At 38.1% G+C, this 27,726-nt stretch overlaps 1 protein-coding gene across 2 annotated transcripts; it reads left to right on the plus strand.

Moving 5' to 3' along the window:
* The first annotated feature begins 2,544 nt into the window (after nucleotides 1-2,544).
* Nucleotides 2,545-26,697, plus strand: pdik1l (PDLIM1 interacting kinase 1 like). 2 transcript variants are annotated; one of them, XM_043717561.2, is made up of 3 exons: nucleotides 2,545-2,662; nucleotides 22,359-22,660; nucleotides 24,285-26,697. In XM_043717561.2, exons 2-3 carry the CDS (start codon nucleotides 22,376-22,378, stop codon nucleotides 25,023-25,025), a joined length of 1,026 nt encoding a protein of 341 aa, XP_043573496.1. In that variant the 5' UTR covers nucleotides 2,545-2,662; nucleotides 22,359-22,375; the 3' UTR covers nucleotides 25,026-26,697. The 2 variants fall into 2 exon arrangements, with proteins under 2 accessions (XP_043573496.1, XP_043573497.1); XM_043717562.2 differs by lacking the exon at nucleotides 2,545-2,662 and adding an exon at nucleotides 2,703-2,833.
* Nucleotides 26,698-27,726: the final 1,029 nt, after the last annotated feature.

Below are 27,726 nucleotides of genomic sequence, written 5' to 3' on the forward strand. Positions count from 1 at the left end.
AACCTTAAATGCCTCGCTCTATTTAAGCATCCTATGATCTGTATGACCTTGTATGATATAATTTGCCTGTCCTGCGCACAAAACAAAACTTTTCACTGTACTTCGGTACATGTGACAACAATAAATCAAACCAAACAAATCAAATAATACTTGCACTACACAAGTGCTAGACAATGACTACCTCCAAGAAGTAAGAATCTAACCTTCACCCCTGAACCTGCCAACCTCCATGACAATGGGAGAAATTTCTCTCTATCTACTCTGTCCAGAATTCTCATATTTTCTGCACCTTTGCAATAACCGTCAGATCCTTCCTGAAATGCTTACGTTTATAAGGTTCAGGATGCCATATTCCTTTTCACCACTTTCTCAACGTACACTAGCATTTTCAATAATTCATATACATATCCCTGAGATCCAGATGTTCCTGTACCCCCTTTAGAATTGTATATTTTAGTCTCTGTCAACTTTAGTCATTCTTCCTATGAAATATATTATGTTCCAATCCACTGCACCGTCATCTGCTTTATGCCTGCCCCTTCCTCCTGCTTATATTCTCTTCAAATCTAATACTATCCTCAACTATTTCTAAATAATGTATAATCGACAAATCTCAAAATTGTATCCTTAGCACTCAAGTCTTGGTCATTACCCTGTGTCAAGAAAAACAGTAATCTCAGAACTGATCCCTAGAGACCCTCCCTTTCTGTCTGTAGTGTCTACCTTCTTTCAATCATTCATTACTACCGTGTTTGCTATCACTCAGCCAACCTTGCGCTTACCATAAAACCTTTTCACTATACTGTTTATATTTCAGAATCAGACAAAAAATAGCAAGGAGGAAAGTGAGATGATGCATTTTGGGAGGACTGACAAGTACATAATGAGTGGTAGTTGACCAAGAAATACAGAGGATCAGATGGACCTTTGTGTGCATGTCTATAGATCCTTGAGGCAGCAGGACAGGTATAATATGTTCAAGAGGTATACAGGATACTTGCCTTTATTAGTTGAGGCATTGAATACTAGGAGAAAGTAGGACTACAGATGCTGGAGATCAGAGCTTAAAAATGTGTTGCTGCGCTTTTCCAGCATTGAATACTAGGACTAGGAGGTTATGATGGAGCCGCACATAGTATTAATAAGGCCACAGGTGAAATATTGTGTGGAGTTCCGGTTGCCACAGAATAGGAAGACTGTGATTATGTTAGCGAGGGGGCAGAGCAACTGTGTGGCTGCAGATGCACAGCAACCCCAAATTTCCATGCACAGCAATCAGCTGCAACAGATGCAGCATTAACTTCTGGCTTCAGTAGTTGCTGTTCAAAAAAAAATAGAGGGAACACTGGTGCAGAAGAGATTCACCAAGATGTTGGTTAGTTTGGAACAATTCAGCTATGAAGACAGACCAGTCAGACTGGGTTTGTTTTACTTAGAGCAGAGTAGGCTGAATGGTGACCTGATGAAAGTGTTCAAAATTACGAGTTATTGATAGAGAGAAACCTTCCCTTAGTAAAGGAGCAAATGGGACTGGATGAGATGAGGACATCTGGTCGGGATAGATGAGTTGAATCGAAGGGTCTGTTCCCGTGACACTGAGTCAGTAACCAGCGACCACCTTTAAGGTAAGGACCAGGGGATTAGGGGTGATTTGAAAAAACAATTTTTCACCCACAGACTGGTAAGTATTTGGACCTCACTACCTGAAAGGGTGATGGAGACAGGATCCATGAAGATATTTAAGTAGAATTTAGATGAAAACTTGAAACATCATGGCCTACTAAGCTATGGTCCAAGTGCTGGAAAAATGAAATTGGAACAGATGGATGCTTTGCGACCACTTGGACGCAATGGGCCGAAGGGCTTTTTCACGTTATAAAACAGAAAGTTACAAAAATAGAACTGGTTCTGAAGAAGTGTCATTGGACCAGAAACGTTAACCTTTGATTTCTGCTTTCACAGATGCTGCCAGACCTCTACGGTTTTCCAACAAATTTTGTTTCTAGTTTCCAGCAACCACAGTTTTTTTTTGGTCAAAGCTCTATTTCTCTAATTTTTTACATCTACAACACGTTGTTATGACTGTTAATGAAAGGATAACGAAGTCAGGTCATCTGGATGACACCCGCCAGTTGATGCATCGAATTTTGAATTTGCGCTCGCGTGAAGGGGGCGGGGTTACTTTTGGAGGTGGGAACGTCAATGACAGCACCGGCGCAGGGCGGAGCTTATACGGCTCCCCCACCTCCCCGTCGTCCAATACCTGCTGAGAATTCAAGATGCGGGCGGGGTGGTTGAACCTGACTGACAGTAAACAGGGTGGGCGGAGCCTAGAACCTGGGTCATCATCAGATGAAAGTGCCCAGGGAGAGCGGTAGGGGGCGGGGCGGCTATGTGAATGACGAAGGAGCGGCTGTGTGATTGACGGAGGGGCGGGTGGCATGGTGATTGACAGGAGGGTGGTCTTGAGGCTTCCGATTGGACCACGGGCTGAAGGGGGCGGTGCGCGTAACGGGGCGGGAGCACGTGCGTGAGTGGCAGTTATTTGAAGCCGGAGCTCGCGCATTGGCGGCCGGCGTGAGCGAGCGGGAACGCGGGAGTGGGATTAGAGAAGCAATGGCCGAGAGCAGAGCGGGAGAGCAGCGGGCACCAACCGACTGAGGTAGAAAATAAAGTACAGGCACATGTGTCCATACATCGAACTGTGACACGCACATACGGATGAATATTAATAACCAGCGAGCGGTGTAAGGGCCGCCTGCTTCTCCGCAATCTCCTCTCCTTTCACAGGCCGCTCGTACCCTGATGTGAATCCCAAGTGGTGGGGGAGGAGGTATTGAAGTCTCAGTGCGGCTTGCAAGCCCTTTTCCTCTTAATAATATACGTTTTGACTTTCTGCAGTTCCCGATCAGGGCCCAAGTGGATTCAAGGCGATTGGTGAGCTTCTGCCTGCATTTCCGTCCGCAGGCGCTTTACAGGAACGGCTCCATCGAGGGAAAACAGGCTGGAGAGGAGGGCCAGACCAGGCCATACTTTTCTTGTATTTGAGGCATTTACAAGATTTTAGATTGCTGCTCCCTACATGACCACAGCTCCTACCTCTCTTTCCATTGGCAACATCCCCCAGCCCCCCCCCACCCCCCACACACACACCTCGTAGCTCTCTTGAACGATTAGATATTCATTAAATAGATCTCTCAAGCACTGTTGAATTTTGAATTTGTACAGCACTTTTCATGACCTCGTGAGGCCTCAAAGGACTTTGCCAGTAAAGTACTTTTGAAATTAGGTAATTACTGTGATATGGAAATGTGGTAATCGGGTTCTGTATACTGCAATGAAAGAATATAATTTGTTTTAGATGTTGGTTGAGAGACGAGGGGGCAGTGCATTTGACAAGTTTCCTCTTTGGCTAGTACTAGAGGATTATCTGCCAGCAGTTTGGGAAGTTGTGGGGCGCAGATGAATGTGGTCTCAGTTATGTTTACATTTATTTGAATGGGCATTTCTGACAGTGTTGTACTCCATTGAAGCCAACTTTGATTATTTGCTCCACTCTCAGAAGTGGTATTGTGAATCTAGAACTTCTGTGTCTTGAGATGAGATGTCTACCAATTTCAGTGCAGGAACCCCTCTTGCTATTGTCAACTGGGCTTTTGTTGCCATGTAACAAGGAATGTGGTTTCATGTTTGTTGACTGATGGGTGTATTGCTAATAGCCAATATTTATTGCTTCTGGTAAAGTGATGAGCTCCTTTCTTTAACTGCTGTAGATCTTGTCTCGGTGCACTCAGAACTTCCTCATGAAGGAAGGGAAACATTGTTCTAAGTCAGGATTGTGTGACTTGGAAAAGAATTTGAGAGGAGATGATGTTCCCATATGTCTGTTATCCTTTTTATGTGTAGAGCTTTGTTTGGAAGGTGCTTTGGAAGTTGGTCATTTTGTAGATACTATTTCTGTATATCCATACTATAATAAAGTGTAGATAGTTTATAGATTGTAGCCACTGCTGTCACTGTAGATAAAGGAGGGAGTAAGCATTTGAGGTGGTAGATGGGGTACTGAACAAAGAGGTTGCTTTATCCTCTCTAGGTCTTGCTTAATCTCTGGTCTTGTTTAAATTGCACTCTTCCAGACAAGTCCACAATGGAGAATTCTGTGACACGTCTGATTTGTCACTTTTTTAAATGTGGATGAGTTTGGGAAGTAAGTCATTCACTGCAGGGTTCCCATCTGACTTGCACTTGTAGCCAGCGTTCGCATCAATGTTTCTTTCTTCTGCAAACTGGAAGTCAATGCAGTGAATGGCATTGCTATGCCGATTGTGGATCTGCAATCTCGCATCTTAGCTTGCTTATAGAACATAGAAAAACACAGCGCAGTACAGGTCCTTTGGCCCTCGATGTTGCGCCGATCCAAGCCCACCTAACCTACACTTGCCCAAGCTGCAAAATTTATGTGGCTGATCCAATTTAATTTCCTAGGAGCTAGTAACCCCCTAGAATTTAGTTGTGGGGATTCTGTTGGAAATGCTGTTGATTGTCAAGGGAAAATGGTTAGTTTTCTTTCTTGTTAGAAATAGTCATTTCTCAGCACTTTTACTGTGTGAATGTTGTTGTCATTTTTCCAACCTAAGCTGGAATATTGTGCTGGTCTGGTGCATACTGACTGCTTCAACTCTGAGAAGTTGTGAATGGTATGCAATTCTGCATTGAATACCATGAGGCAATTTTTCTGAGGACTATTAGCCAATGGAATTTTCCTGAGAAAACAGAAATTAGGTTATTGAAATTATTTGGCTAAATCAGGTTTTTAATAGACAGTAGAGTCAATAGGGAACAGTTAGGAAAATGCTGAGACCACAGATCAGCCTTGACCTTATTGAATATCTGAGTAAGCTCAAAGAAACAAATGGACTACTACTAATTCCTAGTGCCATCAGTGACCATTTACATTTCTGAAATTTTATTCTGGAGGGACGTTGCAGCTGAAGATTATCGGACCTAACTTCAGCAATGATGGTCTGAAATTGAGGTACTCGGGCTCCAGTAACTACAAGCATAATGCTTTGTGCTGATGATTCCAGCGAGTGAAGAGCTTTCTCCCAATGTCTGTTAATTTCAATTATGCTAGGATTCCTTAATGCTGCACTCTGTTACTCAGCATTAATAGCTGTCTTGATGTCAACAGCAGTCATTGTCTCATTTTCACCTTTTGGAAATTGGGTCTTTGGTCTACATTTGCTCAAATCAAGTTTCACTCATTTGCAGAAACTGCTGATTCTGGATGTACATGGCTCCATGATACCCCCTCCAAGTAACCATTTTAAAAAAAATTAATTCATTGTTGGCAGACCTGAGGACATTTCCATGATTCCTATAATGGTAAAATTGCCATAGTCTTACTGGGCCTTAGAGCTGCTGTCCCATTGGAGAGCTAGGACTAAACCAAAGGTCACCATGTGAGGGGTGAGGTTGAGAAGGTAAGATCTTTGTGGCAAACCTCAGCTGGTGTGGGAATTGAACCCATGCTGTTCATCCCTCTCTGTCACAAAATAACCGTTTCAGCGAAACGGCCACCTCAATTCTTGTATGATGTTATACATGTGTTTTTCTTTTTAAATCTCCTGCAATAATTTTAAAATTAATATCTAGGCTGTTTTAAATTTAGTAGGGTGAAATAATGATGATTTGGTACCTCAAATTAACTAGAACAAAGAATGAACATATTAATTGACTTAAATGATTTCTTTCCCCTGTTCCTTAATGTTTTAAGGTGCAAATTAAGTGTTTTTATTTCAAAATGATTTTTTAAATAATAAATGTGTAGAGAGACATTGTTGAAGGGGCTGGGTGGGGATCAGTAAAATTATAATAGAATAACATTTTCAGTTCTTATTTTATATTTCCAGACTCTGCAGTATTTTGCTTTTCTTCAATTCAGCTTGAGTTAAAGGTGCAATTGTGCTAAATATCAGTCAATATTAGGCACATTCAGGCATTTGCTGAATGATTACGTTTTGTTTCTGGTTGAGCCAATTTATTATGATTTCCAGTGTTTATTTTTTTTTAAATGTTGGGGAAGTGTATGTATTAAGACTGATTTCACAAGGCTACTTATAAACTATTTTCAATGCTGTATATAAATGGGGCTTTTTTAACATTATGTATCCAAGTGAGTTTTTTAACTAAGTGTTAAGTTTTAATTAATGTCGCACCTTTGATTTAAAAAGCTTTGAAGCTAATTGGTTTCACAATTTCTACAAAAATTCATAATGTTCATTCTCCAATACCTGCCAGTTTTCAAAATAAACTGTGGACTAATTGACTTTCAAATACATGGATTTTATTTTCAGTTAAATGAAGCTGAGTAGTTTCTATATTTAATAATTTCTCAAAGTATTTATGGATGAGAATTACTTTATGACAAGTGTGATGATAATTGACCCTAATGCTTTGCATTAGGAAGAAAAATTGGTTCTTGGCCAGGAAATCATGAACCATGGAAATAACACAAAGTTGTTTAATATCCCATAGTTACTGCTTTGTGGTCATTCGTAGCATCTCATGTATAAACATAATTTCACGTTTTTACCATTTTGAAAAGTCAAATGTACTGATAAATTAAACTGCATTTATTTAAATATGAGGCCTAACAGGGAAGGCAGATGAACTGAGGGCATGGTTAGGAACATGGGACTGGGATATCATAGCAATTACTGAAACATGGCTTGGGGAAGGACAGGACTGGCAGCTTAATGTTCCAGATACAAATACTACAGGAAGGATAGAAAAGGAGGCAAGAGAGGTGAGGGAGTGGCCTTTTTGATAAGGGATAGCGTTACAGCTGTATTGAGGGAGGATATTCCCGGAAATACATCCAGAGAAGTTATTTGGGTGGAACTAAGAAATAAGAAACGGATGATCATCTTATTGGGATTGTATTATAGACCCCCTAATAGTCAGAGGGAAATTTTAGAAACCAATTTGTAAGGAGATCTCCGTTATTTGAAAGAATAATAGGATGGTTATGGTAGGGGATTTTAACTTTCCAAACATAGACTGGGATTGCCATAGTATTAAGGGTTTAGATGGGGAGGAATTTGTTAAGTGTGTACAAGAAAATTTTCTGATTCAGTATGTGGATGTACCTACTAGAGAAGGTGCAAAACTTGACATTTCTTTTGGGAAATAAGGCAGGGCAGGTGACTGAGGTGTCAGTGGGGGAGCACTTAAGGGCCAGTGACCATTATTCTATTCATTTTAAAATAGCGATGGAAAAGGATAGACCAGATCTAAAAATTGAATTCCTAAATTGGAGTAAGGCAATTTTGACATTATTAGGCAAGAACTTTAAAAAGCTGATTGTGGGCAGACGAGTGAATCCTTGGAAGTCGATAGGCAGTAGGAGTATACATAAGAGGGAAATTAGGAGGGGGATAAAAGGGACGGGAGAGCTTTGGCAAATCGGGTTGAGGAGAATCCAAACGGTTTTTACAAATACATTTAAGGACAAAAGGGTAACTAGAGAGAGAATTGGGCCCCTCAAAGATCAGCAAGGTGGCCTTTGTGTGGAGCCGCGGCGGGGGTGGGGGGGAATATTAATTGAGTGTTTTGCATCAGTGATTACTGTGGAGAAGGAAATGGGAGATATAGAATGTAGGGAAATAAATGGTGACAGCTTGAAAAATGACATATTACAGAGGAGGAAGTGCTGGATGCCTTGAAATGCGTAAACTGATAAATTAGCAGGACCTGTTCAGGTGTACCCGAGAACTGTGGGAAGCAAGCAAAGTGATTGCTAGACCCCTTGCTGTAATATTTGCATTACCAGTAGACACAGGTAAGGTGTCGGAAGACTGGATATTGGCTAACATGCTGCCACTATTTTAAGAAAGGTGGTAAGGACAAGCCAGGGAACTATAAACCAGTGAGCCTAACGTTGGTGGTGGGCGGGTTGTAGGATGGAATCCTGAGGGACCGGATGTACGCTTATGTGAAAAGGCAAGGACTAATTGGGGATAGTCGACATGGCTTTGTGCATGGAAATCATATCTCACAAGCTTGATTGAGTTTTTTGAAGAAGTAACAAAGAGGATTGATGAGGGCAGAGCAGTAGACGTGAAGTATATGTACTTCAGTAAGGTGTTTGACAAGGATCCCCATGGGAGACTGGTTAGCAAGGTTAGATCTCACTGAATACAGGGAGAACTAGCCATTTGGATACAGAACTGGCTCAAAAGTAGAAGAGAGGATGGTGGAGGGTTGTTTTTCAGACTGGAGGCCTGTGACTAGTGGAGTGCCACAAGGATCATGTTGGGAGCACTACATTTGCTCATTTATATAAAGGATTTGGATGTGGGCATATGGGGTATAGTTAGTAAGTTTGCAGATGGCACCAAAATTGGAGATGTAGTGGGCAGCAAATAGGTTTCCTCAGATGACAACGGGATCTTGATCAGATGAGCAAGTGGGCTGAGGATTGGCAGATGGAGTTTAATTTGGATAAATGCGAGGTGCTGCATTTTGGGAGAGCAAATCTTAGCAGGTACACTTAATGGTAAGGTCCTCGAGTGCTGCTGAATAAAGAGATCTTGGAGTGCAGGTTAATAGTTCCTTGAAAGTGGAGTTGCAGGTAGATGGGATAGTGAAGGAGGAGTTTGGTATGCTTTCCTTTATCGGTCAGAGTATTGAGTATAGGATTTGGGAGCTCATGTTGAGGCTGTACAGGGCATTGGTTTGGCCACTGTTGGAATATTGCGTCTGATTCTGGTCTCCTTCCTATCAGAAGGATGTGTGAAATTTGAAAGGGTTCAGAAAAGATTTACAAGGATGTTGCCAGGGTTGGAGGATTTGAGCTATAGGGAGAGCTTGAATAGATTGGGGCTGTTTTCCCTGGAGCATCGGATGCTGCGGGGGTAACCTTTTTATGGAGGTTTATAAAATCATGAGGGGCATGGATAGGATAATTAGACAAGGCATTTACCCTGGGGTGGTGGAGTCCAGAACTAGAGGGCCTAGGTTTAGGGTGAGAGGGGAAAGATATAAAAGAGACCTAAGGGGCAACTTTTTTCATGCAGAAGATGGTACGTGTATTGAATGAGCTGCCAGAGGAACTGGTGGAGGCTAGTACAATTGCAACATTTAAAAGGCATCTGGGTAGGTATATGAGTAGGAAGGGTTTGGTGGGATATAGACCAGATGCTGGCAAGTGGGACTAGATTCGGTTGGGATATCTGGTCAGCATGGACAAGTTGGACTAAAGGTCTGTTTCTGTGCTGTATATCTCTATGACTTTTCACAGTACTTCAGTGTAACTCCAATATAGTGCTTTGATATTGGGATAGTAGCATCTGTTCCTTTGGGACAAAGTTCTATGAAATCAAATACAGAAGAAAGCCTTGTTTAGTCTGAGACCCTCTAAGCATGTTATACTCATTTGGGATAGCATCACAAGGTGTAATGATGAATCTTCTGTAATGTTTTGGTGTTGTATAATCCCTGGAAGGCACAGCATCTTCACAGCACATTCTGTGGAGTAATCATTCTTTTTTTTCTGGTTGTACTTTCTTTGTTAATGGCTGATTAGTGTCCAGTGGTCAATTAAATACCTCAATGGTTAGCTTTAAAAACTTGGGAAGTACCAAGGAATTTTACTTAAATTTTGGAATTCTGAATTTATTTATATCTTTGACAGTTCAAGTTGAATGCATTTCTCGTTAATTCTATTTTTTTACATTTAATTGATGTATTCAACCAGAGCAAATGAACATCTTTTTCCATGTTAGCATACTAAACTTCTAAAACCTGTTTGTGCATATTGTGCATGCTTTGTACTTCCTGACTGCAAACCTACCCTGTCATTGTGATTTTTGGTCTTTTCCTTGTTTACCATTCTAAGTTGCTATGTCAATATTTCCCATTCAATTTCGCTGCGTAGTAGCAGATGGTTTTCAGGAGTATGTTCATGAAGCCTTTCTTCAATTTCTTCAACTTTTTAAACTATCATTAAAATATTCATCAGTTGGTCATGGATTAATTAGCTTTTCCTTTCAGCACATGAAATAGGTTTGGAATCATTTACGAGTTTTAAATAGACCCATGCTTTCCTATTCTTACTGCTTTGCTGTGAACAGGATAAAGTTTTGTTATTTTAATCTATGCTGTCTGTACTCTATCTCTCTGCATGTAAAACTAAAACCTTTCCTTTTGTAGGCTGTTTTATCTGGTATGGCAACTTAGTTGCACATCCATTGCTTAACAAAAACTGAAGTTGAGAATATTCTTGTCTTTTTCAGTGCCATTGGTTGATTTCTGAGAAAGGAATGTTTTGAGCTGAATCCTCCCTTGTCCGTTTAGAATCAATTTATGACCTGAGTGATATATTGAAGTCAATTATTTAATATTTGAGCCCCAACCTACCATTTTAGACATTTGCTTACATTATGTACAGTACACAGAAACAGCAGATACTCATTCCACATCTCCTATCCGCTCTACCATTCTGTGAATTCATGGCTGATCTCTAATGGTGACCTTAATTCCACTTTCATGACAGACAAACAGAAATTTCAGTTCCCTTGTTGATAAAAAATCTACCTAACTTGGTGTTGAATGTATTCAATGACCCAACCTCCATTGTTTTCTGGGGAAGAGATTTCTAGAAACTATTGTTCCTCAAAGAAAATAAATTCTTCATCTCCTTGAGCGAGAAACCTTTTATTTTCAAGCTGTCTCCTAGTTTTAGATTTCTGCATGAGTCTGCATTTGCCCTGTCAATCCCCCTCAGTATCCCTTGTTTCATTATGCTAAACTTCGATTAGTACCAGCTGAACCCAACTTGTTTGACCATTCCTTTTTACAAGAGCAATCGCTCCTCCAAGGAATTGATCAAGTTCACCTTCTCTGAACTGCTTTTAGTATAAATTGGTCTTCATTCTTGGTAAGGAGACTAAAATAGGATATATTTCTCCAGATGTGGTATCGCCAATGTCCTGTGGAGCTGCAGCAAGATTTTCCCTTGCAATAAAGTCCGCATTCCCTTTCTAATTACTTACTGTACCTGCATTTTTGTCAGGCAGAGTAATTTATCCTCTTAGAGGGATAGTAGTTTCTATAATTTTTCCCCTGCAAAGAATGGAGACTGGATCGTGGAATATATTCAACATCAAGCTATGTAGATTTTTGATCAAAGGAGCTGAAATTTGGGGGAAAGGAAGGAAAGAAGTAGTGTTAAGGTCACTATTAGGTCAGCAGTGAACTGATTAGCAGAGTAGGTCTGAGGATAGAATGGCTGTAGCTGCTAGATTTTTGTGATTTCATGCACAAAGATACAGAGATCTCTTTGCAGAACCTGCCGATTGTAGTGCATTTAAATGATCATCTACTTTCTGCTAATCCTGTATGGATAGCCTCCTATTTTCCCACATGATACTCCATCTGTCAATTTTTTACCAACTTGCTTAATCCATCTACAATCCCTTTGCAGACTCATCAGATTCCCTTTCCACCTATCGTTATATAGTTAGCAAATTTGTTCACAATACAGTTGGTCCCTATGTTTAAGTAGATAGTACAGTATAATTTTCATAAAGTACAGATGGGGAGGGAGAGTCTCTACAAATAATGTAGGTCTACTAAATTTCTAGTGTGAGGGTATAGTGAAATTTTTGTAAAGGGCTGGTGGTTGTCTGAAAGCTGCACCTTTTCTGGTACAGGATTTCTTGAACACCAGTTTTAAGAAGCAAAGGTTTGAAGGGAAGGAAGGGTATGTGGATTGGTTGGGTAGAGTGGTTGCAGAATTTGTAATAGTGGAGGGTTTCTGTTGAAATGCTATCGTTTGAATTTAATTTTGTTGCAAACAGTTGGGCGGGGGGGGGGAGGGAGGTAAATAAATTAACCTCTTTCCACATATTTCCTACCCAATCTGTTACCATTAAATAATGGTGGACTCCACTGTTCTGTTTGCTGCCTTAAAGTAGAGAAATTCACATTTTTTCCACATTCTGTTCCATCGGCCATGTTCTTGTCCACTCTGCAAGGTGTATGACTTGCATATACTTTGCTATCATTTATTTTGGATTTTGAATTTGTGGCATTTGGATTTTGAATGGATAAAAGAGCTTAACTTGTATTTTTATAGCAGTGGTGATCTTTTTAAAAAGTTTTGGTCCTTATAGGTTAATACAAACTTATCTGTATTGGAAGAGTTTTGAATGAAAAGAACAAACAGTTATGCATTAGGTTTCAAATGAAAGGATGCAAAGCCTTTTTGGCTAGTGGGAAATATCCATAGCTTTCAGGTTTGCAGGAGTCTTTTCTTTATATGGATGTGCAAGACATCTTTGCTTACAAAGATGGGAGATAGTTTCAAACTCTTAAAGTAGTAATCTATTAAGTTTAGCTTAAGTTCCAGTCCAGAAGTGTTTGGTTTAAAAACCTGAGGAGGTTATTTTGAGCTGAGAAAGTGTGAGCTCAGGTGTATGAACACTTGAGTAAGAGGCTATCAGATTCTCGAGCCTGGGAATTGAAGATACAGTTAAATTAAACTCTGTAGAGCTAATGGAGAAGGGACTTCTCTCTCATGTGAGCACTGCAAAGGAGTGCTAATAGGGTTGTATTTTACCATGTGTTTTAAAACATTCAATTTGTTATTTGTAAATAGTTGTAGTTTATTCAATTTTGATTTCTGTCAAATTAGATTTCAGTCCAGGATACAACTTTTTCAATATTAACATTAGCTGGAATTGTTGTAGAATTGTAAGTACTGGACATAGTACTTTCGTCATAAAGTCATAGAGCTGTACAGCATAGACTCAGACCCTTCGGTCCAACTCATCCATGCAGACCAGAAATTCTAAAATGCTGTTATTTTTAGCTTGTATCTTCTTTTTCTATTATCAGAAAATTTAAAAACTGAAGGGTGTAGGACATTTGTTAGGCCACTTTTGGAATGCTGTGTTCCAATTCTGGTCCCTCTGCTATAGGAAGGATGTTGTGAAACTTGAAAGGGTTCAGAAAAGATTTAAGAGGATGTTTCCAAGATTATAAGGTTTGAGCTAGAGGAAGAGGCTGAGTTGGTTGGGGCTATTTTCCCTGGATCATCAGAGGCTGAGGGGTGACTTTATAGAAGTCTATAAAATAATGAGGGGCATAGACAGACCGAGTGAATAGCAAAGGTCTTTTCCCTGAGAGTTGGGGGGGCACAAAACCAGAGGGCCTAGGTTTAAGATGAGATGGCAAAGATTTAAAGTAGACCTAAGGGTCAACTTTTGCCACACAGAGGGTGGTGCATGTATGAAATGAGCTGCCAGGGGAAGTGATGGAAGCTGGTACAATTACAACATTTAAAAATGCATCGGGAAGGGTACATGAATAGGAAGGGTTGAGAGCGATATGGGCCAAAATCAATTTAGAACAAATGCCCAGCTGTTGTGACAAGGGTTTAAACAAAAATGTTAATTTCTCTGCTGTCTTAGGATGTAGACTGACAGTTGTTTTTTTTTAAATTGAAAGTTTTCATTTGCTGTTTATAGAGTCATAGAGATGGATACAGCACGGAAACAGACCCTTCGGGCCAACCTGTCCACGCCGACCAGATATCCCCAACCTAATCTAGTCCCACCTGCCAGCACCCAGCCCATATCCCTCCAAACCCTTCCTATTCATATACCCATCCAAATGCCTCTTAAATGTTGCAATTGTACCAGCCTCCTCCACATCCTTTGGCAGCTCATTCCATACACATACCACCCTCTGTGTGAAAAAGTTGCCCCTTAGGTCTCTTTTATATCTTTCCCCTCTCACCCTAAACCTATGCCCTCTAGTTCTGAACTCCCCGATCCCAGGGAAAAGGCTTTGTCTATTTATCCTATCCATGCCCCTCAATTTTGTAAACCTTTATAAGGTCACCCTTCAGCCTTCGACGCTCCAGGGAAAACAGCCCCAGCCTGTTCAGCCTCTCCCTATATCTCAAATCCTCCAACTCTGGCAACATCCTTGTAAATCGTTTCTGAACCCTTTCAAGTTTCACAACACCTTTAAAATAGGGAGGAGACCAGAATTACACACAATATTCCAACAGTGGCCTAACCAATGTCCTGTAGAGCCGCAACATGACCTCCCATGTCTCTCAAACTTGATTGAGTTTTTTGAAGAAGTAACAAAGAAGATTGAGGGCAGAGCAGTAGATGTGATCTATATGGACTTCAGTAAGGCGTTTGACAAGATTCCCCATGGGTGATTGATTGATTGATTGGCAAGGTTAGATCTCATGCAATAAAGGGAGAACTAGCCATTTGGATACTGAACTGGCTCAAAGGTAGAAGACAGAGGGTGATGGTGGAGAGTTGTTTTTGAGATTGGAGGCCTGTGACCAGTGGAGTGCCACAAGGATTGGTGCTGGGTCCTCTACTTTTTCTCATTTACATAAATGATTTGTTTATTAATGTATTGATGCCCCAGGTGTCGTTGCAAACTTAGATAATCCTGGCTGGTCAAATTTATAATGACTGATATGTATACTGGAATTACATGACTAATATACAGTTGCAATGTAATTCTGTACCCTCATTTTTAGCACTCATAATCTAAAGAGTCCAGTTAATCTTTAAAAGGATTCTTGATTGTAGAGGATCTTGATCCAATAGTACCTCAGCCCTCGCAGCTGAATCATTCTATTTCTTAGTTAGATCGAGTGTTAAAAAGTGCTGTATTTGCTGATGGCAAAATGATCTTGATCATTTGTTCAGTATTCTAGAGGTCCTTGTAATCTCCTCAGAAAAATTAGTTTGAAAGTGATGAATTCCACAAGACCTCATTTATTTGACCTTCATTTGAAGGCATTGCAAGCCAAATCTATTTGGAGGAATCTATTATTGGTTAAAGAATCCAACAGATCTTGAATGGAAAGTGACCAAGAATGTTCCCCCATCTTGAATTATCAGTGGGTGCTCCTTTGCAAATGAATTTACAGTCATGTGTTTTGAGACAGCAAAGAAAAATCTCTAAAGATGGGAGTAAGGGCACAGTTTGTGTGAGGAAAGATAGTGTGTTTTGAGAAGATTTATAGCTCAGGTTGAGGTTCTGGATGTAGGTTTGCTTGCTGAGCTGGAAGGTTCATTTTCAAATGTTTCTTCACCATACTAGGTAATATCATCAGTGAGCCTCTGGACGAAGCATTGCTGATGATTCCTGCTTTCTATTTATATATGTTTGGGTTTCTTTGGGTTGATAATGTCATTTCATGTTCTTTTTCTCAGAGGGTGGTAAATCGGGTCCAAGTTAATGTGTTTGTTGATAGAGTTCCGATTGGAATGCCATGCTTCTAGGAATTCTTGTGCGTGTCTCTGTTTGACTTGACCTTAGAGAAAAAGAATAGGAAATGACATAAGAAACCCAAACACATATAAATAGAAAGCAGGAATCATCAGCGATGCTTTGTCCCAGAGGCTCACTGATGATATTACCTAGTATGGTGAAGAAACATCTGAAAATGAACCTTCCAGCTCAGCGAGCAAACCTACATCCCTTTTCTTCCACAATATAAACCTTTTTTAAAAAATTAATGTATACATCTGACTTTTGGCTTCCATAATATCATTAACTTTTCAAGACCATTGAATGTGCTTGGCGGTAGTTAAAAGGTTGATATTCTGTTAAAATGCCAGTTGTACCTTATTTGACAAGCTGCAACTGCTAAACATATTTGGGGGGAGGTGCAGAGGATATGAGATGAACAGCATACAAGTTTAAGTTCACAAAAATTCCCTTCACTTACATGATTGTACTTGAGTAGATGGGGGTTGCTCAGTAATAATGCACCCTCGGACAGCAGTTTGTGGAATTGTTGTTCAGTCTATGTGCAGACTCAGCTTTTAACCATTTTTATTGAGTAATGATGGACTCTGCTGACAGCTTTGATATTGTTGCCATACAGTTGAAACCAATGTTTGTAATAAGCTGACTGAAGGACTGTAGAATTTTGGGCAGGTTGGACACAAGAATCTTTTTTTTTTTGCTAATGGTTGTTTTTTTTTTTTTAAAAACATCAACAAATAAATCACCAACATTTAACTTCAACTAAATTTGAGCTAAGTTGGTGGTCATAATGATGTGATGTCATATTCAACTAAAATGCAGCTGGAGGTTGTATAGGATTAAAAACACCACTTTTGATAGTGTTTACAATATTTTATTTTGTTGTGCAAAAACCTGTGAACTATTGTAAAGCCAATGAATTCAAAGTACTATATGGACTTTATTGTCAAGAGGTTTATAGCTATGCAACGGCAGTAAAATCTATAATATTTTTCCATCTACTTGAGTGGACTTGAAAGGTAAGGTGTAAATACGGCCTTTCTTGGTTCTGGCATTGGAACAGATTGAGTATTTGTAGGATAATTTCAACACATGTTAGATATAGAATAAAGTAAAATAGTATTTCCAGTGTATTTTAGAATTTTTCACAAAGGAAACCCAGGCTTGGCATCTGTATACTATTAATATTGTATAATTGTGCTGGCAAGGTTTTGTGATTAAATTGTGATGTTATCACATTTTTGTTTTTGTTGACAAATAAATACTATTAGAAACCTCCACCCAAAAGTAGAAGTGTCCAAGTAATAGAACAGTGATTGTAAGGGGCAGATGAGCCAATAGATTCCGATCAAAAACTTATTTGATTGTAGTATATGTATTTTCTACGGTTTTCTGTTTTGAGGTTCAATTATACCAGGTATAAGGGAAGATAGATTGTAACTTGGCTGTTTTATGTTGTTTTTCTTTTTGGCAGTCTTTCTTTGCATGAGATTATTAACTTAGTGATGAATTCTGAATCTCCTGAGTAATGCCAAGTGATTTTTAATAATCATCAGGCTTCATAGTCTCTTTCTGCAGATGAAGACAGTAGGCTGAGAAGTTTTGTTGCCCTCTTTTCAATTCTGGACCCAATTCTGAACAAACTGAGTTTTTCAATTCTCATTGCTTCTTTCAAAGACCCTTCAAATAGTCAGGCTCCAAAGGTAATGACCTTGGTGACTGTCTCCCACTTGTTTGTGATGATGTATGCCACTTCATATCTTGTAGAAGAAACGTAATAATCAGAAAATATAACCCATTGACCAATTCACTGTGTATGGAAGGTCTTGGATACCTGTCACCTGTGAAGTAATGTGGTTAAGCCAAAGCAAATGTTGCTTTAAAGATGATGGAACTAGTGTGCTCTAGAACCTTTTGAGTAGGTGAATATATTTTAATTATTTTACAGGATGTGGGCATCATGCCAGCATTTATCACCTGTTCCTAATTGCCCAGAAGGCAGTTACGAGTCCATCATATTGCTGTAGGTCTGGAGTCACTCCGAGTCCAGACCAGAGAAATATAGCAGCTTTCTTCGTAAGGAGCATCAGTGAACCAGATGAGTTTTTACTGACAATCAACAACAGTTTTATGGTAATAATTAGGCTCTTAAGCTTCCAGATTTTTATTGAATTCAAATTCTGCCATCTGCCATGACAAGTTTGAACTTGGTCCTTCGAACATTCCCTGTATCCCTTGATTAATAGTCTAGTGATTTAATACCATTAGGCTATCACCTTCCAAATCTTGGGAGATAAGGTGGATATTTTTCAACCTCTCTCTTAAACCATTTGATCTATTTCATAAAAGCCATTAGTATTGGAGTGATATTCTGAATGGTATAAAGAGAAAACTGACTTCGCAAAATATTCTAAACCATTGTTAAACTATTAAACACTTTCATCATGGTCAAGTTTGGGAATTGTGTTGGGGAATAGCCAAACGTTATTCCATTTATTTGTGTAGATAATCATCATTCTCTGTTTTTCTTTTTAAAAATGAATATGAATACAAAGTGGTGAATCTGTAAAGGTCTAAAACAGTCAGCAACATGGGGGGCTGAAAGCTCTTTATTTTTGGCAGATGTTTTTTTCTTTGCAAGATTCCCTACTTGAATCATCAAAGTTTTTAATTCTTCTTTCTGGTGAATTAGTTACTTTTCATCCACTGATGTTTTCTTTGGCTCATCTAATGAAGATAGGTATTAGAGAAACTGTGTTTCTGATGTTGAAAATGATTTGGACTAGGGGGTGTAGTATAAAAGTTTAGAACCAGACCTTTCAAGAGTGAAACTAGGAACCATTTCTGTGCGCAAAAGTTTGAAGTTTGGAACTCTGTTACACCACCAGCAATTGATATTGGATTAATTGTGAACTTTAAATCAACTTGAAAATTATGGATTTTTAAACAAAAATTTAAGCGTTTAATTGGGTTCTGAGATATATTTGCATGTTCAAGAAGTGACATATAAAACCCGGTTCTGTGTGTTAATGGAAACATAGACTATGGGAGCAGGAGTAGGCCATTTGGCCCTTTTTGAGTGTGCTCTGTCGTTCAATATGATCATGGCTGATTATCCAACTCAGTACTTTTTTTTTTGCTTTCTCCCCGTTTCATTTGATCCCTTTAGTCTAAAGAACTACATCTAAATCTTTCTTGATGGTCTTCAATGTGTTGACATCAATAATTTCCTGTGGGCAGAGAATTATCTAAGCCCATTACTCTCTCGGAGGAGAAATTCCTCTTTGTCTCTGCCCCAAAAGTCTTTACCCTTAGAATGACCCTGGTTCTGAATTCCCTAGTCATTGAAGACAGATGCTCCTATTACTCGAACTTCTTGTGAATGTAGTCCTAATTAATTCACTCACTTCCTTATTCATCAATACTGCCATTGCAGGATCAATCTGGAAAACCACCTTTACAATCTCTCAAGCCAGAATATCAATACTCCAGTAAGGAGACCAAGACTACACACATTACTGTGTGTGGTCTTACAAGTGCCTGCACAGTTGCAGCAAGACATACCTGCTCTTGTATTCAAATTCCCTTCCTATGAAGGCCAAATGTCTTCACTGTCTGTTACATATGCATGTATACTTTTCAAGTGTTCAAGAACACCACTTTCCCAACCTGTTGTTCAGATAAATTTTGCTACCAAAGTGGATAATCCAGTTATCTACATCATACTGCATCTGCCATGTATTTGCCCACTTGTCCAAATCTCAGTGAAATAATGTAGGCAAAAGGAATTTGTATATTACATTTTTCATTCAAGAGAAAAGAGGTCTTGGACACTACCACTCCTAAGAATTTTGAATGATAGTTAGGTTTAGTATTCCTGAGAAAAAAATGTATTTTTTGCTTTTTGTATTGCACATGACAGGACAATTGGCAACAATACCAATTCAAGGGAAAACAGCAATTACAGTACATGAGAGGAAAATAGGTGACAGCCACTTGTTGGTTCATTTCTCAGTGTAATGTCCTGATATTTGGAATTAACCTTCCTGGCTTAAATTTTAAACCAGACTGGCATCAACATTAATGGGTGCATTTTCTCCATGGCAATCAGAATCCAGTTGTCAACCAATCAGTCTCTCCTCTCATGCAATATAAATGTTGCTATTCCCCTAGAATTGGTTTTCTTATGAAATGTAATGATGAGCTTCAACAAACTGTGTGTTTTTATTTAGTAATAGCCAAGTTTTGTAATACCAAATGGCACCATCTACTCCTGCTGTATAAATTGGTGTTCTTGTTCTCTAGTCTGGTTTCTTGTGTCCTAAACCTAATGAATGTCAGGTGAAAAGCTTTGATTTTATCTCCTTTTGGCAGTGTTTTAAGTCTGAGGTTTTTTGGTACAAAAGTATAATGGAATATCACGCAAAGGTGGGTGTTAGTTCCTGAGTCACCAATTACTTTATTGAATGGTACAACTGGCTAGAGGGGCCAAATAGCATATTTCATGTTCCTATCTGGATACTGTGTATTTTTTTGCCGCACCGGACCAGAAGATGCAGGTTAGTTTATCTCCTTTATTTTAGTGGCTAGTAACTGGGTGTTTTCTGGTTACTTCAAAACGGTATGACTTATACTTCAGTGGTGGTATGTTAAGGCATATGTTTGCTATTTGTGTGCATCAGCTGCCTAATTTGAACTGCAAAATCCTGTGATAGGGTTGGATTTCAAAAACAATGTAAATGGAACTAATTATCCATTATTTTTATGTACCATATTTTTGTATCACCATTGTGTGCAATATTTTCTATTGGAGATAATTTGCAAATTAACAGCCATTAGCAGAGCTGCAGCTGGGAAACAAACTTGGATTTATTTTTTCTGTTATGAGTAGATTTGTCTATTCCAATTTATAAATCAAGAATATCTATTTAAGCTCCTGGTGACTGTGATGTGGAGGTGCCAGTGTTGGACTGGGGTGGACAAGGTTAGAAATCACATGATAGCAGGTGATAGTGCCAACAGATTTATTTGAAATCACAAGCTTTCCAAAAGCTTGAGATTTCAAATATACCTGTTGGACTATAACCTGTTGTCATGTGACTTCTGACCTTAAGCACATGATGAATATGGTTGTAATTTGTACAGCCATATGTGAATTTTAAACATATTGGCAAGTTGCTATCTAAAGGAGTATCTTGTTTTCTCTACTGGTTTTAAAATGTTAATATTAATAAAAGAAAAATAACAGTTTAGTGTTGCATCTTGTCTGTGTAAAGGAAATCTGATGTGAGTAATTATTTTAGCAACATTGGCCAACATGCTATTCAAACTTTTTTTGTTTTTGGATATTTTGTGTAGATCTAATAGCCCATTTCTACTTTGAATATGGAATTTCCACATTTTTTTTGTCCAGTCTAATGGATGAATTAAAAATTTATGAAAACTTGCAAAGTGTAATCTTGGAACATACAATTGAGACCATTGACTGATACTGTAGCCTGTAAACACATTTATGTATACATGATTGGGTTACTTGGTCAAAGTTGGTCCTATGCATAAAAATGTGACTTGAGTTTAAGTACTTAGCCAGTGATTAGTGCCATGTTCTTGCATGGCATCCAGCAAATCTGATTGGGCTTACCTTTTGACAGTGTGCATGTCATGTCTTGCTGAAATATTTTGACATTTGTAAAAATATAATTCAATGAAATGTGTCTCAAGATTGTATAGTGTGTTGGGTGGAAATACAGAATACTTGAGACTCAGAGACTCATTTTCTGTCTTGGCCCAATTTTATTTTAAACCTTTTAAAAAATTTCTTGGGTATATAGTATTCAAAAGTAATAAGAGTTTGATTCTAAGAATGGGAGAATGTAGTTTTGATAGCTCTAAATTGAGCCAATTATTTTTATTGATTTGTTTCCCCCACCCATACTTCAATTACTACTTTTTAGCTTTGACCTTTTACAGAAGGTCCAATATAAAAATAGCAAAGCTTGGCATTTAAAATAAAAACAATAGACAACAGGCAAGTCAGCATTTTCAAACATCTTGTAACTTTTTGTTAACAGCAAAGGGGAAAAATAACTCTGTTACTGTTTTTAATCCAAAGCACATTTACGCTCCTTCCACCTTAATTCGTTGAATAAAGCAAAGGCTTGTTCCGCAAAGCTTCAGTTGTATTAACATTTTGAAGCAATTAAAAATTGAATTGTTGAACTTGGTATTCATTTTAGATTGCTCAAGCAAAGAACCAGCACAGACATGACTGGCATTTGTGCTGTGAACATGAAGGAAATTTTCTTTAGCTGATGGCACTTTTTTTCGCTATTGAGAGCCTGGGGTGATGGAATGAGGGCACAGCTGTCTTGCAATCCGAATTTTAAAATTTAAGCTTTTCTGTTTTATTTGAAAATCACCACCATTTAAAATATGAGCTAGTGACCAATTAGCATCTTGTCATTACTTCAGATATTTTTATTTTAAATATAAAGCAGCAGTGTAAATATCAGTGATAACATTTCTTGTATTACTTGAAAGGTCCCCAGTTTGATGTTTAATTCAGTCATCAAAATGGATTTAAATGATTATCATGTTATTCTGTATATTCAATTTCTGCCGACCAGGCATACATAGTGCTTAGCCTTCCTTTTTTATCTAACAAAATTGTTATCTAGTAAGCTATCTAGCAGCTAAACTGCTGGTAGTATGCATTAGAATTCTAATGTTCAATGAGCAAGAATTGACATAGAATGTGGAATGTATTTAATTTCTGAAAGGATGTTTATTATTTTTATACCATTATTATGCAAGGCTGTTTCCCTCCACAGAAACTGAAATCCTTAGTCTTATTTCGTGAAATTGAAAATAGTTTACACCATTCTCCTTTTTGAAAAAAAAAAGTCTGTTCATTTAAAAAGTCATGATGTATATCACCCATTTCATTAGTGCCATTTCTTTTTCCAAAAACTAGTTATGTTTTTTAATTTTGTAATTCGGGAATTATTTGCCTTTTCTCTTTTTTTTTTTATTCTCTGCAGTTTTTCAAGTGTTGTCCATGGCGAGTAGAGAGCCAAAGTACAACCTGGTACGTGAATTGGGACGTGGCAGCTATGGTGTAGTCTATGAAGCAGTGGTAAGAAAGACTGGAGCACGGGTAGCAGTGAAGAAGATTCGGTGCCATGCACCTGAGAATGTGGAACTGGCTTTGCGAGAGTTTTGGGCATTAAGCAGTATCAAGAGCCTTCATCCTAATGTGATCCACCTAGAGGAGTGCATCTTGCAAAAAGATGGGATGTTGCAAAAGATGACACATGGATCATCCTCTTCTCATTATTTAAAGGTAAGTAAAAGTTTAATGTTTTCTTTTTGCAAAAGATTATTGATGATAAATCTGTTTTAAAGGCAGGGAAATAAAGGCCAAATAAGTGGTTAAAAACATCCAAGTTTTCTTAAATTTTTTTGAAAATGGATGCTTTTTATATATCTCACTACAAAGATGGCAAAATCCCTAAACTTGGATGCAAAGATCTGAATGTAAGAGTGGTGAGCGCCTCTTTGATCTATATCAATTTGTTATAACATTTTCCAGTGATGTTGCTACAATGAAGTAAGGTTGAGGGGTGAATGGCAGGCAGTCTCTTAATATCCAAAATGGTTTAAAATTATCTCTCCTAACTAATACAGTTTAGTGATGGCTGTATTATCTGATCTGAGAAAATGTGATACCCCAACATATTTTGCATTATCACTTATGGTGAAGAATGTTGATACTGCAGAGTAAAGAATCTTGTCTGCATCAAGAACATCCAAGCTATGTGTAGGTAGTATGGTGCAGATGCAGATTGTGCAGTTGAGCTGATGATAGTACAGTGATTTTCTTTGGGTTTTAAGCCAATCATTTATTGTCCTAAGATTCTAAAGTGAGATTTCTAATTATATGCATTTATGCTCCTTTAGAAATGGATTCATTTCAACAGTTTTGTTGCAAAATTAATAGAAAGTACAATGTAATTCTTCATCATGATAATGTTTTAACCCTTTTAGTTATTGTCGCATTTCTCAAACATTAAATACTTGGCGAACAATGGGAGGTGATATTTTTCTGAGGCTGCATCTCCATAATGTTTTTGTGTATTGCATTAAATGTGCAAGGATTGAGAGTGGGCTTGTGTAAATGTCCAGTGTATAGAGATTCAAAAGGGGTTTTACTGGTTTCTGTAATATATTCTGCCTTTTACTTTTGTTTGGTTTTTGAGCTCGCCATTAGTCCCATATGTAATTATTTCACTTTCATGATTTTATATATGCTTGTTTTGAAGTGAGACACTAGGCACTGCTTAATTTTAAGACAGTTTTCCATGAACCTAACGAATGTGGCTTGCCAAATAAGATAAATTTGAAAACCCTGTTAAGCATGAGATGTCGCATACTGCCTGTGTGGTCTTAGCCCCAACTTCTTTTAAGTCGTTCTACTCCTCCCAACTTCTGGAGATCAGCCCACTGTCTTGGGAGATGAATTCTTATCTCACTATTTGTGACTATTCAAGTGGAGTAAGTAATGAACGTACCCCGACTAGGCTGATCATTAAGCGTCTGCCAACAATTATCCCAAATTTCAGTTGATGAGAAGCTGAAGGCATGTACTTTGGCTAAAACACTAATTTTCAAATCCATTTTGGGTGTAATGTTTTTATCTATTGAGTTAAAATGGTTGCTGTTATGAATCGTACTGAAAAATATATTAACGAAAAGCTTAAAATCTATCTTTTGCTGACTATTGTTTAAACTAATGCAAGCTTCAATAAATGTAATAATTCCATGTAAATTTTTGATAGTCAGTCAGGTGCTGTGGCATTCTGAAATGTCTAGCTCTAAATAAGAATGGAGACTCACCAGCCAGAAAGCTATATTTTCTATATGTATGTTCAACAGGACCAAAATCTTATTTGTATTTGCTTTTAAAGCTGGTGGAAACTTCACTGAAAGGGGAACTCAGCTTTGATTCTAGAAGTTCGTACTATCTCTGGCTTGTAATGGATTTCTGTGATGGTGGGGACATGAATGAGTATCTGCTATCGAGAAAGCCCAACCGTCGGACCAACACTAGTTTCATGCTACAGCTCAGTAGTGCCTTGGCTTTTCTACACAAAAATCAAATTGTGCACAGGGACCTGAAGCCAGATAACATATTGATTACTGAGACCGGATCAGAAGCTGGAGGAGGTGGGCCTGTACTAAAAGTGGCAGACTTCGGTCTGAGTAAAGTCTGCTCCGGGCTGGGAGCTGATCAAAAAGAACCCGTTAACGTGAACAGATGTTGGCTTTCGACGGCTTGTGGGTCAGATTTTTACATGGCCCCAGAAGTTTGGGAAGGCCATTATACAGCTAAAGCTGACATCTTTGCACTGGGGGTCATCATTTGGGCTATGTTGGAAAGGATTACATTTATAGATTCGCAAACTAAGAAAGAACTTTTGGGAAGCTATGTGCGTCAGGGAGCAGTGATTGTGCCCCTTGGTGAGGCACTCTTGGAAAACCCCAAGATGGAACTTAACATTCCTGTTAAGAAAAAGTCCATGAATGCAGGAATGAGACAACTGATTAAAGAAATGCTTGCAGCAAATCCACAGGACAGACCTGATGCTTTTGAATTAGAACTGAGGATATGTAAAATCACATGCAGAGAGTGCAGCCGGACTGCGTAAGTTGAGTATGCATGTGAAAATAAGAAGTGGTATACAGGGCTGGCTCTGACCAATTTTGAGACTTGCCAAAGGTTTGACATTGTAGGCAAGCAACTTTTTTTTCTCTGCCACCCTAGACTCCCAAAGTGTAAATTCAAAATTTAACTAGCTCAATTTAACCTGCACTTCTAAGGTGTTGCTATTCCTACACCTTGACTCAAAACTGACACCACTACTGTTACATAACCAGACCCCAATTGACGAATCTTGAACATTCTGACCCATAGCTTGCAAATCCCTTGTTGAATATGTCACTAGTTTAAAAATTTTGTTTGGTGCTGAAGGACATAATCTATTGTATGGCTCTGATGGAATGCCATTTGTTGGATTTTATGAAATTTAATTAATCACTAATTATTCATGAGTTGTTTCATACGTTCAGATTGTCCTCTTCCTCCATGCCCACCCCAACCTCATAAGAACTCTTGATCTAAGCTGTTATGATAATCTAGTGGTGCTCTTAAATGATTTTATGGTGGTCTGGCCCCTTTTAAGGTCCTTTCAGAGAAATCTTAGACCATCACAACTTAATTCTTATTGGAAATGACAACCAATCAACTTTTTAGAATTTATTGGCATTAATACAACTTTCTATGTTGTTAATACCTTGACAGTGAGAAGGCTGGTGCTAAATTAACTGACCCTGATTGAGAAATCCATCAAATGTTGATGGTGTATTGAGCTGTGTTCCAACACTGTCTTAGTTGAGACAAATGTAATTTTGAAATTGATGTTATTTAACAGTAAAATGTCAACATACATGCTTTCAAGGTGGTGCCTGAACTTCGTGACTGCTGACTTTTTAATATATATTCTTAAGAAATATATTTCTCCTCTTCCTCTACCCCAAATCTTTATTTTTACAAATTGGTTTGAAAAGTGTTAAATGCTGTCTGTCTCCATGTTGAAATTGATCTTCTAATCTGTGGAATATGGGACAGTAATACCCCAGTAGTAATACCCTGTCCTTTTGGGCATATTGAAATGTCAGCTCTGTTATTTTTTTTCTCTCTAAAGAAGGAAGTTTCACCAGTTTGAACATGGAAACGATGACCATACTTCTGAGTTAAATGTAAAGAGGCCATTTAAAAGTAGAATTAGGACATTCATTATATTGGCTATAATTTAAATTTGAGGTTTTCTTTACTTTTTGATATATGATGTTATTTGGACTAGCATAAATTGGGGTGGGGGGAAGGAAATGTGTGGGGAAAGATGCAATAGAAATGTAATCCCATAATTGTCCTTTTAGAAGATATAATTTAGAATGGATTGTGCAGATGGAAGGGAATAAGGGTGTTTTGCAGAACATCTATCTGCTCCACTTTATGCCTTTTTGACTACTGTCATTGCCATGTTGCTGTATCAAGGGTATTGCACATATAAAATCCATCAGGTCAAATGGAAACTATTTAAAAGTTAAAGTGGGTGTAATGGTGATGTCATGCATTATTACATAAGACTACAAAATGTAGAAATTTTTAAAACTTCAAGGCACTATCTTGTCAAATGGGTTACCTTTCTACTGAAAACAAAATGTATTAAACTATACGTAAACTTTACTGTGAAATTTGTAAGATTTGTGTAATTTATTTTAAATGTAATATGTATAATTAAAATTATATGAAAACTATTTTTGTATTCAATTTTTGCTCCTCAACATTTATGGTTTAGACAAGTTTATAATCTGACTTTTTTTGTTTTAGTTAGAATTTAATTTCTAAAACATTGCTTGTAGTTACTAACCTCATGCTTGGGATCCATGATTGTTGATGGGAAAGGGCTGGCACAGATTTTTCCTTAAATTGTCAGATTATGTAGTCATTCATACCTTTGTTTTTGCCACAAAAATCTCAGAGTATTAGAACCCATGAGAATTTTCTAAACACCCTCAGGTGGTGGTCTTATTTGAACAATTTTTGAATTTTAAAGGATTTCCATTTAATTGAATCTAAACCCAGACAGTAAAGTTCTAGTCCCATGACAATAGCTGAGAGTGATTTAAATTAACAGGGACTTCTTTATTTAGTGGTGTAGGGTTTGTAGAGCAGTTGCATACAAAGTTGCTGCATGAAGTATCTTGGTTGCCTTTTATAATAAAGGCAGGTTTAAAATAGTCGGTGAAGCAGGTAAATGGGGAAGTACTTTTTTAAAAAAATCCTTAGCCTGTTCTATATTATTTGCACTCTTTTTGTAAGGATGTGGAGGTACAATTGGTTGTTTCTTTATTTACCCTGATGCCCATGTTGCAAAGTCTTTCTTGTGCAACATCTATGGTTCATTTATGTTTTTGTCACATATGATCCATGTTTTGAGTTTGTGGAAAAGAAGATGACGGTTTTGTGAAGAACATTTGCTATATTTTATCTGCTGAGCAAAACTATGGGGAATTTACAGAATATATTCTGTAATAATATGGTGTTTAGCTTTTTTTTCAGGCTCTTTTAACTTTTTTTTCCTTAAAGCTGTTTGACCTTGCAAGTACTGTTTGTCACCTTCATGGGCTCTGACACTATGCCATTTTATGACTTTTTTTTTGTTTTTAATACCTTTTTTTAATTTGCATTTGGGTGCTAACATCTCATCTTGGTTTCTCTATTTAAATGTTTGATTCCTTTTGAAATGGGTGGTACTAAGATTGTTTATTTAGTTCTAAATTTAT

The sequence above is a fragment of the Chiloscyllium plagiosum genome, unplaced genomic scaffold, assembly GCF_037043375.1.
Source record: "Chiloscyllium plagiosum isolate Xiang-an unplaced genomic scaffold, Cpla_swu_hap1 HiC_scaffold_30, whole genome shotgun sequence".
Classification (NCBI taxonomy): Eukaryota; Metazoa; Chordata; class Chondrichthyes; order Orectolobiformes; family Hemiscylliidae; genus Chiloscyllium; species Chiloscyllium plagiosum.

Bases quoted from the DNA above. Each gene is read 5' to 3' on its own strand.
- pdik1l (XM_043717561.2), top strand. From the start codon at position 22,376: ATGGCGAGTAGAGAGCCAAAGTACAACCTGGTACGTGAATTGGGACGT. The intron at 22,661-24,284 runs GTAAGTAAAAGT...TTGCTTTTAAAG, and splicing joins CCTCTTCTCATTATTTAAAG to CTGGTGGAAACTTCACTGAA.